The 17,512-nt window shown below is 43.1% G+C and overlaps 1 protein-coding gene across 2 annotated transcripts in view; it reads left to right on the plus strand.

Moving 5' to 3' along the window:
- Positions 1-693: 693 nt before the first annotated feature.
- The window catches only part of METTL24 (methyltransferase like 24), a 103,566-nt gene continuing 86,747 nt past the window's right edge, over positions 694-17,512 (plus strand). For both annotated transcript variants that reach the window (XM_023206022.2, XM_023206024.2), the window contains exon 1: positions 694-1,011. In XM_023206022.2, the coding sequence (XP_023061790.1) occupies positions 694-1,011 (318 nt within the window). The remainder of the gene's footprint in view (positions 1,012-17,512) is intronic.

Genomic DNA, 17,512 nt, shown 5'->3' on the forward strand with positions numbered 1-17,512 from the left:
ACCCCCCACCCGCTGTCAGATGTCTTAGCTGGCTTTTTCCCTCTCCTTGTTCACCCCCACACATTTCATAACACGGAAAGAAAGTACGAATTGGCTTCAAGCAGAATTTAGATATAGAATAACTCTAATTTGATTATTCTGCATTGAGTGTTATTCTCTTCTCCCCATCCCTTCTTTCTTCAGAGAGAGAGAGAAGTTGTAAACCCGGGCTTAAGTGCTATTTATTTTTATATTGTGCTTAATGGTGCAAACTGCTTGACTGTTCCTTGTATGCTCACCTACCCTCCTCCTGTGTTTCTCCAACAACACTAATATCAGAAAATGAAGCTATGGCCCGGGATCCCGTTAGGAATGCGCTTTTTCTGGCCCTATATCTTTCAGCTCCGTCAGGCTTTGGAGGCCAGGGCGGAGGGCACCTCTTGAGGGACCCTGCACAACCGGGCCCTGGCACCTCCGGAGGGACGGAGAGGGCGCCCTGTTACCGCGCTCGGCCCACCACCCTTCCAGCGGCGGGGCGCGCTCGGCAGGGCAGGATAAGGTTACGCCGAGGCTTCCTCGGTCGGGAGGGAGGGAGGCGGGTCTGAGCCCGCGCCCCGGCCCGCGGGGGAGTTCCCACAGTTGGCCGCTCCGGCCTGCGGGGCTACATCCCTGCTGCCGGCCAGGCGCGGCCCGCGGGACCCCAAGGGTAGCGCCATGGCCCGGGAGAGGCCTCCTGGGAGGGGCTGCGGCGCCCTGCGCCGGTGTCTACTCGGGGCCGCGCTGTTGCTCGGCCTGCGGCTGTGCGCGGAGCTGCGGCGCGCCGGGCCCGGGTCCCCAGCCCGCAGCGCCCTGCCGGGCCCGGCCTGGCGGCCACCTGGGCCGCACCTGCAGCCTGCGCCGGGCTCGCCGCGTGGCGCCAGCAGGAGGCAGGTGACCTACGTGCGCAGCGGGCGCCGGGCGCCGCCGGGGGGCGGTGGGAGCGGGACGCCGGAGCCTGGCTGCTGTGCCCCGCGCGGGCGCCCCCGCCGGAAGGTCAGTTGCAAAGCCGTCGGTCTTGGGCCTGGGACCAGAATCCCCCTCCCGACCCCAATACGGAGCCCGGCGCTCGGGTCCCGCAGGTCGCCCCGCGGGGACCTCCGGAGGCCTCCGCTTCTTCTCTTCCCCCTGTGCTCTCTTAGGCGGCTCCACAGGTCGCATCCTTCACTGCCCAATAGACTGAAGTGCGGCCGAGCGGAGTTCATTCACTATTCAGCCAGTACTTGTTGGGCGTCGCCGTGGCCGGGCGCCCTTCTGGGCTCCGCGCATCCGGCGAAGAAGGACGGAGCCCTATTCTTAGGGAGGGTACATTTTAGTAGGGGAGAGTTTGCGTGATAGGCAGGGAAAGGGAAAGGAAGGCGTTGCGGCTGCCATTCGTGTGCTGTGCGGCTCCCAGCCTTCCGCTCCAGGCCTGGACAGAGCTGGGTGCGTATCGCCGTGAATGGCCTGTCCACGCCACTGCGGTCATCTCGCTGAAGATCCACCAGCTGGCCGAATTTCCCTGGAGTCCCATTCCAGGCGTTGGCTGGGGGCTTGGAGGCTGGCGCCCGGTGAGAAGCCGAGCACCCAGCCCCACTTAATGAGAAGTTAATTGGATCCTCGAGGACCCAAGTAATGACCTGGGTTTGTCTTATAATTCTCGACCGTGTGTTGTGCCTCCTACCTCATTAACTTATTGGCTCACACCTAATTGATTGGTCCAGTTTTAGCCTCTGATTGTTAAGGTTTTGGGTTCATCTCCTTTTTGGAGCTCGGTAATTTGCATCGTACATGGAAATGAAAAGAACCACAGGTATGAGCTCTCCTCATCTTTTTACCCATCAACTCCTGCTTCCAGCCTCAACCACGTTCTCCAAAGCAGCTACTTTCCGTTGCCCGGCTATTCGTCGTATCTTTTAGACATCTCCCCCACCTCCACCCTGCTTCCCGCCACCGGTCCTGGAGGGGAGGGAACAACTCTTCCTTTGCCTCGCTGCTGTCTTCGGCTGCCCAGTGCTAGCCTACTTTTCAGCACCACAACCCAGCACTGCTGCCGCGGCTTCCCTTCCTCGCTTCCTTCGGGCCTCGCCCTCCGCCCTCCGTCTTTCCACACCACTGCTGTTCCTTGCTGGGCCATCAGTGCTAACTTCCTGGATAAACTGAAATACGTTTTTCTATCTCGCAAACCTCACCTCCTATGTAAAGTCTTCATTAGCTCCTCCAGAAGAAAGCAGCCACTTCCTCTCCAAGTTCCTAACTCACTGTCTGTGACACCATGTTAAACATTCAGCACAGTTTTGCCAAGGGCTTACCAGGTAGGCATCAGGTGCTGGAGGCACAAAACGAGTTCAGATTCTCGTGGAGGAGGCTCTTAGCACAGGCATCCGGTGATTTCCAAGCCTGTAATTGAGCCTTCAGCTCTGCCTGGGGAGTCAAGAAAGGCTGCTCAAGGCGGCGGACATTTGACCTACAATGTGATGTTTCTTTCTTTCTTTTGAGCTGGAGTCTTGCTCTGTCGCCCAGGCTGAAGTACAGTGGCTTGATCTTGGCTCACTGCAACCTCTGCCTTCCGGGTTCAAACGATTCTTCTGACTCAGCCTACCGGGTAGCTGGGATTACAGGCATGCACCACCAGGCCGGCTGATTTTTGTATTTTTGGTAGAGATAGGGTTTCACCATGTTGGCCAGGCTGGTATCGAACTCCTAACCTCAAGTGACCCACCCGCCTCAACCCCCCAAAGTGTTGGGATTACAGGCGTGAGCCATGCGCCTAGCCAACAGTGTGATGTTTCTTAAGAGTGGGACTTCTTTTATTCCCCTGTGGATGTCCTCAAATGTTCCATCCTTGACACCCTCAACCCCGCCCTGCAGTTTTTCTTTTAGATTCACTCAGCATCTGTTGTTTCTGCTGTCACCTGTCAAAGAATTACTCTTAACTCTTTGTCTCTACCTCAGACAACAATACTGATGGCTGGAGCCTGTCCTACAAAGGACAGGTTTGGAATGCGTAGACTCAGTGGGACTCTGGAGGGGAGGTTCACACCCATCCTCACTAGGAGCTTGGAGGCTGCGCGAGTGATTCAGGCTGGAGATGGGGGTGGCTTGCTGTGGTAGGTGTGGAGGTGATGAGAAGTGGTTGGTTTCTGGATGTGTTTGGAAGGTGGATGAGGAGGAGCAGTTATTTCTCTCGTTTGTTTTGTTTGGGGGATAGATGGAAGGCAGGAATTAGGTTTTAGGCACGTTAAGTTTAAGATACCCTTCAGGCATGCACGTGAAAATGTCAAATAGGCAGCTGGACGTGTAAGTCCAGAGCTTGGAGGAAATGTCCAGGATGAAGGTGGTGATTTGAGAGTCATCCAAGTACAAGTGGCACTAAAACTGAGAGATTGTATGTGGTCATCTAGGAAGTGAGTGTGGCTAACAAAGAGAAGCAATCCGAGCCTGTGGCCTGGGGCTCAGTTTTATTAAAATTAAATTAGGGAAAAAAGTAAAGGAAATGTTTAGCTTTGTGCCTGGCATGTTTAGTTCTCAATAATGGTAGCTTTGCTTTCTACAGTCTGCCCCAGCTTTTTAGCCTCAGCCGGTCTCCAAATGTCATTCACTGTAACCTACAAAGGTGGCTTATGCTGACTCCTCTACCTGCAAGGCCCCATCCCCCTTTCTTATGACTCCTGACCTTTTCATCCTTGGACATTCCTCAAGTCAAGGTTCATAGCCCAGAAACCTTCCCATAGCAACCCTGCTTCATGCTGACCCCTCCCCCACTTGGAATGACGACAGAGTCTGATTTGTGCATTGCTTTGTACAAGTTGAGTCCTGATAATCCATTTTGGATGGAATGTTTTGTCTCCACAGTTGTTCTTGATGGGAAGGATTGCATTTCCCATAGTGATCCCTAGTAAATGTTTACTCCTGAGACCCCAATATGTGAAAGTATAAGAATCTTACTATTTCAGCCTATTCAGTAACTGTAAATGTCTTTGGTTAAAAATTTATAAGAAATAAATGAGCCTTTTGCTATTTCTAAAATATTAAGTTTTTAGCATCCTAAGGTAAAACTTTTCTTAGATTTCCTTCTCCCTAGCTATTATTTTCAGGATATACATCTAACCTCCCCAAATCCCTAGATAGTGATGATATTGATTTGTTTTATTCTCCCATTATTTCACAGTTGAATTAAAATATTCCCTAAAACTATAGAAAGCTCAGTTATCTAATCCATCCTCCCACTTCTGGGAACAGAGCTCAATAACCCCGTATCTCTCTAGGGACAAATCTTGTTTCTTTTCAGCCTCACGTCAAGACAGCAGTGTAATCTAAGCTGAATGTACCATTAAGTAATTGAAATAAAATTAGGAAGCTATTTGTTAGACTCCTTGGATCATAGTGTATTTAGATTTTGTTTGTTGAGAATACAGATCAACAACACTCTTAGGTTCTTGGTTACTTTGCCCCAGGCACTTCCCAGATTGATAAAGGAGAAAAAGTTCCATTTTATTTTGAGGACAACTTTCTGGGTAGATGAAAACCTGCATGAAATAGTTGGGTTGCCAGGTATTTCTTGTTACTCTGCTTCCATACCAGGTGTTAGAGGCACCAAAATTCTGCCACTTTAATCATAGCTTATGCTCCTCTTAAAGAAAACAATCTACTATAAAAAAGAGTAGTGAATCATCGCCCTAATATAATTCTTTCTTCCCTCATCCCCTTCTTCACAGAGCCATGCAAGAACTAGCTCTAAATATTTTCAGTTCTTTTGACATCAGGGGTTCTAATCTTCAAGCTTTGCGAAATGAGAGCCGATGACAGATGATGGATAAATACTGCCCTTTCTGATTATGCGCACCCTGGAACCTATATATTCTTGTGTATTACAGATTCTTCAAGCATTCTGTCGGGACTCTTCGTCTCCAAATTTCGCGTACTATGCATGCATAAAAATATCACTGTGATTCTTTCATCTTCTCTCTGTTTTCTATCTGCATGTGTTTCTGTTTGGGTTTTTTTCTTTCTTAAATGAAACAGACCTTTATTATGATTATGGATAAAGTTCTTTTTGAAGGGATTTATAGAGGACTAGATATGGTCTCCATGATTTATGCTTTTTAATGCAGCTCTTGGGTGGATGTTTTATCTCTTATAGGTTGGCAATCTAACTAAAAAACCGATGCAACATACAGGGCTCATTTGCAAAGGAGAGACACTCACTCAGTGGCCAAGCTTCCCGAAAAAATTTCATCTCTCTTATCGGATGTATTTTACTTGACATTTAATATGTTGGATAGAAAAGTGACTTCTGAGTCACAGAGCTCCAGAACCCAGCAATGTGCTGGCTTGGTTCGTTAGTTACAGATCTTTTGGAACCATGTGTCAGGGGGAAGAAAAAAAAAAGAACTGTTTCCCCTTCTCCTGAAAAACCATATGGCAAAATTTGGTTTTTCTTTCTCACTTCTTGTCATCCTCTTAGTTTTCTAATTCTGTGATTGTCATCAAGAAGAAAGAGGAAAAATGGCATAGGATGCCCCCTGATATATCCAACTGCCTTAGGAGTCCTTACGCTTTACAAAATACTTGAAGGTAGATTTGAATTGCTTGTGAAACATGGCCCAGCAGTAGTTTCCAGCTCTTTAGGTTTTTGTCTGTGTACCTACACTTCTGTTCTTCAGGGAGCAACATTAATCAGTCCTCTCACACTGTCCTTAGGAGGCAAAGCATTTTCATTTTAAACAAAGTCATTGAGGGTAATTGAATAAGCTCCAGCAATATGTGGGTGTGAAATAGCAGTAGCTTAGTTGCACAAAGAAAAGCAGGTTTTTATTACAACTTTGATGTGTCCTGGATGAAGAATAGAGGCCTGCACTTTTTCCAAACCCCGTAGTTCCTCAGAGAGCATTCTGTGGGCAAAGGAACTGCTAATGGAGGCTCGATTGTTTTTCAACCACTGGTGCTGGAGATTTTAGCTTTTTGTGTGTAATTTGTCCCAGTCCATTTTCTCCAAGGAAAAGAATGTTTTGTCAGTTTTCTCAAATAGAATTGAATTTCCTTTTTAGTCTGTGAAGAGAATCAGGTCAAGTAGTTAAACCAAAGACTATCAAGGCTAGGCATTTGAGTTTTTCCATCTGTGCTGTAATACCTTTGGAGTCCTTGTGTTTCTAAGGAGTTTGGCATGCTTTGTTCTGTGGTTCATAGAAAGTAACATGAGCCTGTTTCACTTACCATAAGACACACACTGAGGGAGGAATCTACCAGCATTGATAAGCTTCTTTTAAAAACACCACTTGGGTCCACTAGATACCTCATGTTAGCTCCATTAATGTCTTATGTTCTGATAAAAAAAAAAAAAAGATAGGAAAATTTGCTGTACAAGGAGCATTTTTATCCTGTTCAAGTAATTGAATGAAATTGAATTTTAAGAGCCTTATAATCTAGACCCATATGTAATATAAACCAATAGCAAGCTGGGTTGCTAGTTGACTGTTCAGGAGGTAAATTTGGCTCATGAATTTTATTTGAACCACACAGTGTTTTAAGTATTTGAACATAAATATATTTATATGGGGCTTATAGTGAGTCTGGTGAGGTCCAGCTCACCATTCTCTCCATTTACCTCACCTGTCTGATCTCTGAAGGCATTTGAAGTTACAACTATAAGCCAGAGGTTGTTAAAATTTTTCCTAAAAAGTGACAATCAAGGCTAAGGTTGCTAAGCTCAGTGACAGGGTGGCACATGACTACTAGGTTCAGAAAAGTCAAAGGTCCTTTTAAATTGCTGCCGTTAAGGAAGATGAGTTACCTAAGGCTGGAGCTGGATATTGGGGAGGGTAAGATCGTAGGGGAATAGACTTAGTTAATCTAACATTCTTTTGGTTACAAACAGGAACTGGGCTCTAGCCTAACTTAAACAAAAAAGGAAGGAAAAAAGAATTAAAGAATAAACAACTATATGTGCCTATAATAATTAACAATTAAATTTTTTAGAATGAAATTTATTGGAAAACCTTGGGATTTCTCACTGAGTTGGAGGAAGAGTTAATGACTGCCATGTGGAAGAGAGAAGGAAAAGGGCTGCTATGGAAATCCCAGCTTTCTGAATCCTTTGATCTTCTCCCTCAAGTGCTATTGCAATACAGCTCACCTCACTGGACTCCAGGGCTTGGTCTCTTTGATATTCACCCTGGATCAGCTGGCTCAGGCCACTTGACCTAAACAAAGGCCAAGGGCCCCTGCCCTGTCCTGAAAGCCATTCTTAGTGAAAAGAGAAACGTTAAGTTACCCTAAGATGTCCTTGGCATGCCTTAAGTATTCAGTATAATTTTTATGCAGTTTTGCTCTTAGGTTTTTGTTTTTCTCATGTTTTATTCTATTATTTCAACCAGCCCTTGGACTTGAGCACCTAGAAACAGAGTATAGGGTAGTTTTGGTTTTATTAATCCTAGACCCTAACATCAATGTGTGTGTGAATATATGTCTATACCTTTCTAACTAGCTCTATCTTTCTTTAAACATTAACTATTTCTCTGTCTACATATAGTCTTATAGATAGCCTTGTTTCCAAGTAGCATTGGCAACAAGTTGGCACCTTGGGTATACTACTGACATTTTTAATTCATTGAATATATGCCCATATGATCAATGTATATGTAATATTTTTTAAAGTAAAAAGTTATTTGTGAAGACATTTATTAATTTTTTACTTTTTTTTTTTTTTTTAGAAACAGGGTCTTGCTCTGTTGCCCAGACTGGAGTGCAGTGGCACGATCATGGCTCACTGCAGCCCCGACCTCCCAACTCAGGCCTCCCAAGTAACTGGAACTACAGCACTGTCGCCCAGGCTGGAGTGCAGTGGTGCAATCTCGGCTCACTGCAACCTCTGCCTCCTGGGTTCAAGCAATTCTCCTGCCTCAGCCTCTCAAATGGCTGGGATTACAGGCGCCCACCACCACATCCAGCTAATTTTTTGTATTTTTAGTAGAGATGGGGTTTCACTCTGTTGGCCAGGCTGGTCTCAAACTCCTGACCTTTTGATCTGCCTGCCTCAGCCTTTCAAAGTGCTGGGATTACAGGCATGAGCCACTGTGCCTGGCCTAATTTTTTATTTTATTTTATTTTGTAGAGACAGGGTCTCACTATGTTGCCCAGGCTGGCCTTGAACTCCTGGGCTCAAGCGATCCTGCCACCTTGGCCTCCCAAAGTTTTGGGATTACAGATGTGAGCCACCACACCCGACCCCCATTTTGAGGACTTTTAGGAGAGAACCTAAGTATCAGTATTTAGCCCATGATCCCAATTAGGGTTCTCAAACCAAAGTCTCATATTCTTTGATTTTTTTTTTTTTTTTTTTGTCTTGCATAGTTACCCCGCAGGAAAAAAAAATATGAAAATTTCTTCAGGGCATCTGAATATTCACAGCCCCCCCTTGCAATTGACTAGCCTGGGATTCTTTAATGCATGATTATTTCTGTATCAGTTAGGGCTCTCTGGGTTGCAAGTGACAGACCCAACTGAAAGTAGTACAAACAGGGATTGATTGAAACCCTACTGGAGAGAAAAAGAAGAGCTGCAGGCACCAGGAAGGCCCTGTAAGTTGATTGTGACTAAAATGAACACTGAAGACCTTAGTTATCCATTAGGCACTACCACAGATATAGTGAGTATTTACTATTCTTTTTGGTCACACCTTTGAATATCTTTCCTGTGTGTGAGGAATTCTCTTCCTTTCTAAGAAACAAAACAAAAAATCATTGCCACTTGTTTTTGCACCCAAACTGCATTCATGTGACCTAGGCTTCACTATTTAGATACACCTGCATGAGAGTTTGGATTGTACCCTACAGATGCAAAGCAGGTGCATGAGGGCCACAGAGTAGCTCAGTGGCCGAGATTCTAGCAGAGGCCTCCAGACCTCAGGGTGGTGTCCATGCCCAGCAGTGAGGCTATGTCATCTACACTGGCATGTCTGGAGATGGTGTTTCTGCCCTTGAGATTCTGTAAACTAATAAATCTTTAATCAATCCTTTTCTGCTTAACTAGCCAGAGTACTTTCTATTGTTTACAACTCAGAACCTTGGCAGACCAATAAATTGGAGCTGGCAGTTTGGAAGGTTACAACTGTAACTTTTCCTTTTCAATTTTGCTTAGGTCTATTTAATACAGATTTTGGAACACGGTGATCACTTGGGGGCCCAAGTGAACTATGGGCGGAAGGACCTTTCCCTGACAAGATAATAACATTTTACTTCAGATACTAAATTACACGAATCTGTTAACTTATTACTAGATCAACTCAATTTAATCAACACCAAGCCCTTTTTCATGGCACCGTGTGCCTGAGGCATTGGGTGAGAGGGGCCAGTTTATGCTGTGGTCACAAACAATGCTCCGGGCTCATGCTAGCAGAGGTTTATTTCTGCCTTTGCCAGATATCTGTTGCGGGTGCGGGGGTGCTGCTTTGTGCTGTCACTGCATCTCTCTGGACCCCAGGCTAGCAGTGCAGCTGCCATCTGGAACATTGCTGGTCACCTTGGCAGAGGGTGAATGCTCTGGAGGATCTTTGCATGGCATTGTTAAAAGCTCTAGCCTGGAAGCAACACACGTTACATCTGCTCACAATCCAGTGCTCAGAGCCAGTTGCTCAGTCCCACCCAATGCTAGAGGGACCATCCTGCTGTGTGCCATAGTCAGAGAGTTGGAGATGGGTGTCAAGCAATGCCAAAGGTCACCACAGTATAGTAACCCTTCAATCATCCGTGTCTAAATGGACATCATCTAGGTCATGTTTCACGTTCGCTGTTTGGGATGGCTCACTGAATCTGCATATTTGACAGTATTGAATACAGCACGGGAGCCTCTTTTCCGGGGACCGAGATCTAAAATGAAGCAGATACCTGAATTTAGCAGAACAGTGAAATAAAACAAGACTCCATTTACATCTTACAAACAGTGCCATGGTGCATCCTGCAGTTTGTTAAATGCAATGATTCTTGTTGACATTGTTTATGTTAGATTCTTTGCAAAGAACAGGGGTGGAATGATGGTCTGCTGGTCTTCTTCTCTAGGGGGGTGGAATAAAGCAAATTATTTGAATAAATAAAGCCTTGAGTGTAAATGGGCCAAAGGCCTCTGATGAGATGAATCCAACTCCATGTCAGTCCGTCTTCATGGCCATCACTTACTCATTTGTCGTTGGAGCTGGCTGAATGACTTCCAAACATGTTTTCAGAATCCGGCCCTAAATCAGAGGCAATATTTGTGTTTTACAGCATTTGCTATTGTGCACAATGTGACAGCAAGTCATTTTAGTTTATTTTTCATGTACTTTGACTAGAGCACAATCACTTAAAAATCCCATTTAGCAAAATACGTGCTCATTGAGCTCAGAGTAATTAGGCCATAGAAGGAGGTCTCTTCCTTCAGCAGTTTCAGGAGTAGCACATGGGAAAAGTCAGTGAAAGTAATACATGGGATCTTGGAGTCCTGTTTACATGGTTTTACAAATTTCATGAAAATACTTCATTCTGGTGCAGCTTAATCTATAAGATGAGCTTATATTTTCATATTTGCAGTTAGCAGTTTAAATTCTGCTCTCCTGCTTACTGAATAGGGACAAGTGGCATATCCTTTCTGAACTTGAGTTTCTTCCTTTGAGCAAACGTTACTAATACTTAACTCACAGGTTATTGTGAAGATGAAACGAGAGCAGGTAGGTGAAAGCACCTTGCAGGTGTTCACATAGAAAGAGTTCAGTCAATGAATATGGTCTGTGTTCAGCCATGTGTTTCCAGCTGGGGCACTGGCCTGTGAGTACCAAAAACGTACAGATGTGTGTGCTTGTGATGGGTAAAGCCCAATATTCATTGCCATTTTTAATATTTCTTTTATTATTCTTGAAACGTAACGCATATATAATATGCTCAGGGATCAGAGGAGTTGGAATTTTTCTTTTTAATCTGAAATAAAAGCTAGCCATAACTAGTACATTTTTGTTAGTGTTTGTATTATAAATGTATTCCCCATATAACTCATTTATTATGAAACTGTTAAGGCTTATTGTTCACATTAGTTTGTGATTTTTTTTTCTCTCAAAACTAATTACAAATATCTTTTACAACATGCTGTTCTATGGATTTTGGTCCATAGTAGGATTGACAGTATAAATGGGATTCCAGGCTTTTGAAATACCATTTTCCCTCAAAAGAATGTTTACAAATTTCCTATTAACTGGGTCACTTACTACCACTCTGTTACCTCTTTAGTTCAAGGGAGGACAGTTGGAGTAATTGTGGGTTAAAGAGCTAATTGCTAAATTGTTTTTCTAGTCTTGTCTTCCACATTTTAGTCAATTAAGTGCATATTCTTATACTTTGTACTTTATATGCATTTTAAAGATAAATTCAATCAACACAATAAACAAAGTCTAAGTATTCGTGCTGCGCATGATTTTGTACAGAATATAATTCCTTCAAAGCAGCTTATAATTTAAGAGTGAGGTAGGAGGGGCCTACTGTACTAGGAGAGTTGCATATATTCTTTCATTTAATTCTCAAAACAAAACCGTGAGGTAGGAATTGTTCTCATTTTGCAGACAGGGAAGTCAGGGCTCAACACTTTAATAAATTTGGGCAAGACACAGCTATAAGGGATGAAATGAAGGTTTAAACTAAAAATCCATGCTTTTTTCTATATTTGCCTGCTGAGAAGGGAGCTAACAACCAATTCTCATATACAGTGAATTCTTTACCAGATAAAAATTAAAATATTGTAAACAAGAGGCACCACAAAGTTAACAGACAAGGGATAGTCTGGGAGAGGATATCTGTAATATATAGCACCAATAAAAGATCAATATCCAAAAGTTTGAAAGAACGCCAACAAAGTGAAAAAGAAAACTGAACAGAAAAATAAACGAGAAATCAGTCAGGGATTAATAGAAGAGGAAACCTGAAAGTAAAAAAATATATATATTTACATATAATGATGATTAATAAGAAGGGAAAGAAAATCAAAACACAGTGAGATTCTATTTCACCTCCATCATACTGGAAAAAACACAAATGTCTGATTGAAAAAAAAGGATTGATGGCCATATGCGCTGGCTCATGCCTGTAATCCCAGCACTTTGGGAGGCTAAGGCAGGTGGATCAGTTGAGGTCAGGAGTTCAAGACCAGCCTGACCAACATGGTGAAACTCTGTCTCTACCAAATACACAAAAATTAGCTGGGTGTGATGGCACATGCCTGTAATCCCAGCTACTTGGGAAGCTGAGGCAGGAGAATAGCTTGAACCCGGGAGGCGGAGGTTGCAGTGAGTCAAAATCGTGCCATTGCACTCCAACCTGGGTGACAGAGTGAGACTCCATCTCAAAAAAAAAAAAAAAAAAAAAAAAGGATTGAGAATAATGTAGGGACAAAGGAACTGGTTATTTCACTGCATCATCCAAAGTAGCTTCCTATCCCTACTCCTCCAATATAGTCTCTCATTTTCTCCATAGCACGACCACTCTCTGACAGTTTTTTCTTGCTTTAACATTTGTTTGCAGTCTCATCCCCCAGGAAGGCAGGGAGCTCATCTGTCTTACTCACCACAATATCCCCAGTGACTATGACAATTCTGGCACATAGCAGGTTCTCAGGAAATACTGGCTGAAAGAATGGTTGTTTCTATCACTGGGGGACTAGACCGATGGGTTCGAGGAACAGCTGGATCTTTCAAGCGCTACTTCAGAGTCCATTTGAGGTGTCTAATTTCTGAATCAGGATATTGCATTACAGACTCTCTACATAGATAACCCAGCATTCACTTTGCTTCAGGTAACAGTGGCTGCATAACAGTACGGGCCCATAAGCTAAGAATGGTTCCTGCAGATGAACATTTGTAATCAGTTTGATGTTAGGATAAACTAAGTTTGTTTTTTGTTTTGTTTGTTTTTATTTCAGGTTCAGGGGTACATGTGCAGGTTTGTTACATAGGTAAACTTGTCTCATGGGGGCTTGTGGTACAGATTATTTCATCACCCAGGTACTAAGCCTGGTACTGAATAGTTATTTTTTCTGCTCCTCTCCCTCCTCCCACCCTCCACCCTCAAGTAGGTCCCAGTCAGTGTCTATTGTTCTCTTCTTTGTGTCTATGAGTTCTCATCATTAGCTCCCATTTACAAGTGAGAGTATGCAGTATTTGGTTTTCTGTTCCTGTATTAGTTTGCTATGGGTAATGGCCTCCAGCTCCATCCATGTTCCTGCAAAAGATATGATCTTGTTCTGTTTTACAGCTGCATAATAGTCCCTGATGTATAGGTACCACATTTTCTTTATCCAGTCTGTCACTGATGGGCATTTAGGTTGATTCCATGTCTTTGCTATTGTGAATAGGGCTGCAATGAACATTCATGTGCATGTGTCTTTATGGTAGAGTGATTTATATTCTTCTGGGTACATACCCAATAATGGTTTTGCTGGGTCGAATAGTAGTTCAGCTTTTAGCTCTTTGAGGAATTGCCACACTGCTTTGCACAATGGTTGAACTAATTTACACTCCCACCAACCGTGTATAAATGTTCCCTTTTCTCCACAACCTTGCTAGCATCTGTTACTTTTTGACTTTTTAATAATAGCTTTCTTACTGGTGTGAGATGGTATCTCATTATGTTTTTGATTTACATTTCTTTACTGATCTGTAATATCGAGCTTTTTTTTTTTCATATACTTGCTGGCTGCATGTAAATCTTCTTTAGAGAAGTGTCTGTTCATGACCTTTGCCCACTTTTTAATAGGGCTGTTTTTTTTCTTATAAATGTAAGTTCTTTATAGATGCTGGGTATTAGACCTATGTCAGATGCACAGTTTGCAGACATTTTCTCCCATTCTCTACAGGTTGTTTGCTAACTCTGTTGATGGTTTCTTTTGCTATGCAGAAACTCCTAAGTTTAACTAGATCCCATTTGTCAATTTTTGCTTTGTTGTGTTTGCTTTTGGTGTCTTTGTCATGAAGTCTTTGCTCTTTCCTGTGTTCAGGACAGTATTGCCTAGGCTGTCTTCCAGGGTTTTTATAGTTATGGGATTTACATTTAAGGCTTTAATCCATCTTTAGTTGATTTTTGTATATGGTATAAGGAAGAGGCCTAGTTTCAGTCTCCTGTGTATGGTTAGCCAGTTGTGCCAGCACCATTTGTTGAATAGGGAGTCCTTTCCCCATTGCTTGGGAAACACTAATTTGGGGTATGTACATTCCAGGTATATACCCCAGTGGAAAAAAATGCTATCAATAAATTACATTCTTCTCATTAACAGATCTGTATTACTAAAAATTGTGCACAATTATTATTTTTTGAATTTCATCCATAAAAGTTGTAGAAATTTCTCTTTTTATATAAGTACCTATTTATTAATAATATTCTTGATTTTGCTTCTTGGCTCACAAAGTTTAAAGTATTTACTGTGTGGCTTTTTTCAGAAAATTTTTGTCAACCCCTGCTACAGAAGTGGCCTCAAGGCCCTTTAGCTGTGACTGTTGCAGGAGGATGTGTGAGAAAAACTTCAGTGGACCCAGTCATGTCCAGGAGACTCTCGTGCTAGAGTTTTTTCATCTGCAGCTTGAGAACAGTCCTTGACTTCCACAGGGCACTGAGAATGTTTTGGGACTTTATGACCATTCCTAGGAATGGCACCGCAAAGTCTTGAAGGTCATGAGTCCATTGTCATGCAGTGAACATTAAAGTGGTAAATCTTGGATTTGCCTCCTACTCCCTGTTACCCACCCTTTATAACATAACTGTTGCATTGTTGGGCAGATTATAGTATGAAAGGCAGGTGATCGCATCTCTTCCAGCTTCTGGGGTCACCCTTTCCCCTAATACTTAAAATGGCTTGAGCCATGTACTACAAGTTCAGTACCTTTTCTTCCCTCCAATATTCTGATAATAATGGGGCTTACCTGTTCTGGTCATCTCTCTTTGAATTCTTGCTGCTAGCTCAGTGTTTCACCTCTGGCCACTGCTGTCTCCTCTTTGCTCTGCACTGCCCACTTCTCTAATCTTCCAGAGTGACACCAACACAGGCCTTACTGAAGGTCTCAGGGAAAAGGAGGAAGATAACAATGTGGTTCAAAACAGAAATCAACTAAAACTAAAGTTTTCTTGGCTATTGGGATTTCTTACAGGCTGTCCTTTCTTCTTAGGCCCCTGCTCCATTGTTCCTGCCTTCTCTTATCTACACATCAATCCCTTTTCCATTTTCAAGCCTTCAACACCCCTACTCCCTACCTGGCTCTAGCAAATAAATGTCATTTTCTTCCTCAGGCAATTTAGCTTCCTCTGTTTTCCCCTTTCCTTCCAGGCCTGTCCTAGACATGAATTACGCCACTCTGGCAGAAGGCAGAATTGGCTGCAGTGAGTGTTTGTTTTCAATAATGCTGTTTCTCCTTTCCTCTCTACTATTAGACCGTCCATAAAATGTGCTCAGCACAGTGCCTTGTGCATAAGAATCACTCATTATATGTTCATTGTTCTTATTATTAAGAGGATTGTGCCAACTTAGGCCCAGTGCTGGTCCCCTCATCCTAACTATGGCTACTGCAGTGTTATGGTACAGGGGAAATATATTATTAGTGGTACTTTGAGAGCAGCTATATATTGCTTCATGCAGAACCCCTTTTTGCCTTTCTACCTGTCTTCATTTTCTCCTTTGGCTTTTGGGGTTCCTTGTGAACTGTATTTATTTCTGTCTGCCATGGAAATTGGTACACAGAGGGTGATGACATAAACTTTAGGGTTCAAAAGTGCCCAGAAATGACCCAGCAATTGCATTCCAGGTATATACCTAAAATAACTGAAAACATGTTTACACAAAACGTGTCCATGAATATTCATATTGTCATCTACCAAAAGTTGGAAACCATCCAAATGTCTATCAGCTGATGAATGGGTACACAAGATGTGGTATACCCATACGGGGGAAACTTATTCAGCTATAAAAAGGAATGAAGCACTGATGTATGCGACAACATGGATGAACCTTGAAACCTAATGCTAAGTAAAAGCAATCACAAAAGGCCACATATTGCATTACTCATTTTTTAATGAAATGTCCAGAATAGGCAAATCTAGAGAGACAGAAAGTAGATTAGTGGTTGCCAGAGGCTGGGGGTAGAGGGGAATGGGAAGCAACTGCTGCTAGGAATGGAGTTTCTTTTTGGGGTGATGAAAGTATTCTGGAATTAGATAATGGTGTCAGTTGCACAAGCTGTATATATACCAAAAGCCACAGTGAAATGGTAAATTTAAAATAGTAAATTTTGTGGCATGTGAATTATATCTCCGTTTTTAAAAAATGTTTAGAAGCCCATGGAATGCATGACAGGTGTGAAAGTACATGATTTTCTCTGTTCAGATAAAGAGAAATGAACTGTGAGCGTATCCTGGGACCTCAGCCTGATGGTACTCACTTCTGGGCACAGGCGTGTTCAGCAGAAATGTGGAGCCCACATGCTGGCCTCTTTAGGTAGCACCTGGCTTGGCCTCTCAGGAATCTTCTTCTGGCTGCTGGTGAACTTCATGGTGCTCCCTCTCCCAACAGCTCCCCAGGCGTGGCAGGTGCATTGCAGAATCAGATACACTCAGCCCTGCATTAGAAACATAGGAGCTTGCTGTTTGCCAGAGCAGAGAGAGCCTCAAGCTGCCATCACTGTGAGCCTGCTGACCTCCTAGTGTATTAGCTGTTTGCACAAAGTACTGACACTGACCACCAGGGTTGTCAAAAGATGTGGCCAGGAAGCTGTCAGCCCATTGCACCTCTTATACAAGGGAGCGCTTGTTCTGCTAAGGATTTCAGCTACCTTGGCCCTTCTTTCTCACCTTCATTCCCACCCAGATAAGTGTTGTCACGTCATTCTAATGACTTGTGTGCAAGAAGCATCCTATGCATTTTGGAGGGCTTTTGCATTAAAAAAGGAACAGCATTTATAGTACCTTGCTTTTAGACAGCTCTTCCCAGTTTACAGAGGCTTGTTCTGTTGTTATCCCAAGTGATTCTCATCATAACTTTATGAGTGAGATGGACATTATTTCCATTCCACCAAGAAGGGATCTGGTTAAATTACTGGATTGAGATAAATTGCGATTATAATCCAGGTCAGATGAGGTCAGATTTCATGTTTTTTCTGCTCTATACTGAGACTGCCTCTATGCTGAAATCTGGATCTCAGAAAAATGTGTTGATTACTATACATTTTAGGTTTGATATTAAGGCTTCTTAGAAATGTTCCAAATGAACGAATATATCTTGAAGCTTAATTTCAGCAATTTTGTCAGGTTGAAATTTCAAGTCTGTCTTACATTTCTTAAAAACAAATTTGAACTGGTTATATAATTATAATAGGGCATGTCCTTTTGAATAGTGAATATTCATTTTGCTCAGAAATAATAGAAAATGGCTTATTTAACTAATGCGCACTTAGAGGAACCTCAATAAGGAGCAGATAGCTACATCAGTTTTGAAATTGAAATGCTTGAATTTATTTGGATACCCT

The sequence above is a fragment of the Piliocolobus tephrosceles genome, chromosome 5, assembly GCF_002776525.5.
Source record: "Piliocolobus tephrosceles isolate RC106 chromosome 5, ASM277652v3, whole genome shotgun sequence".
NCBI lineage: Eukaryota > Metazoa > Chordata > Mammalia > Primates > Cercopithecidae > Piliocolobus > Piliocolobus tephrosceles.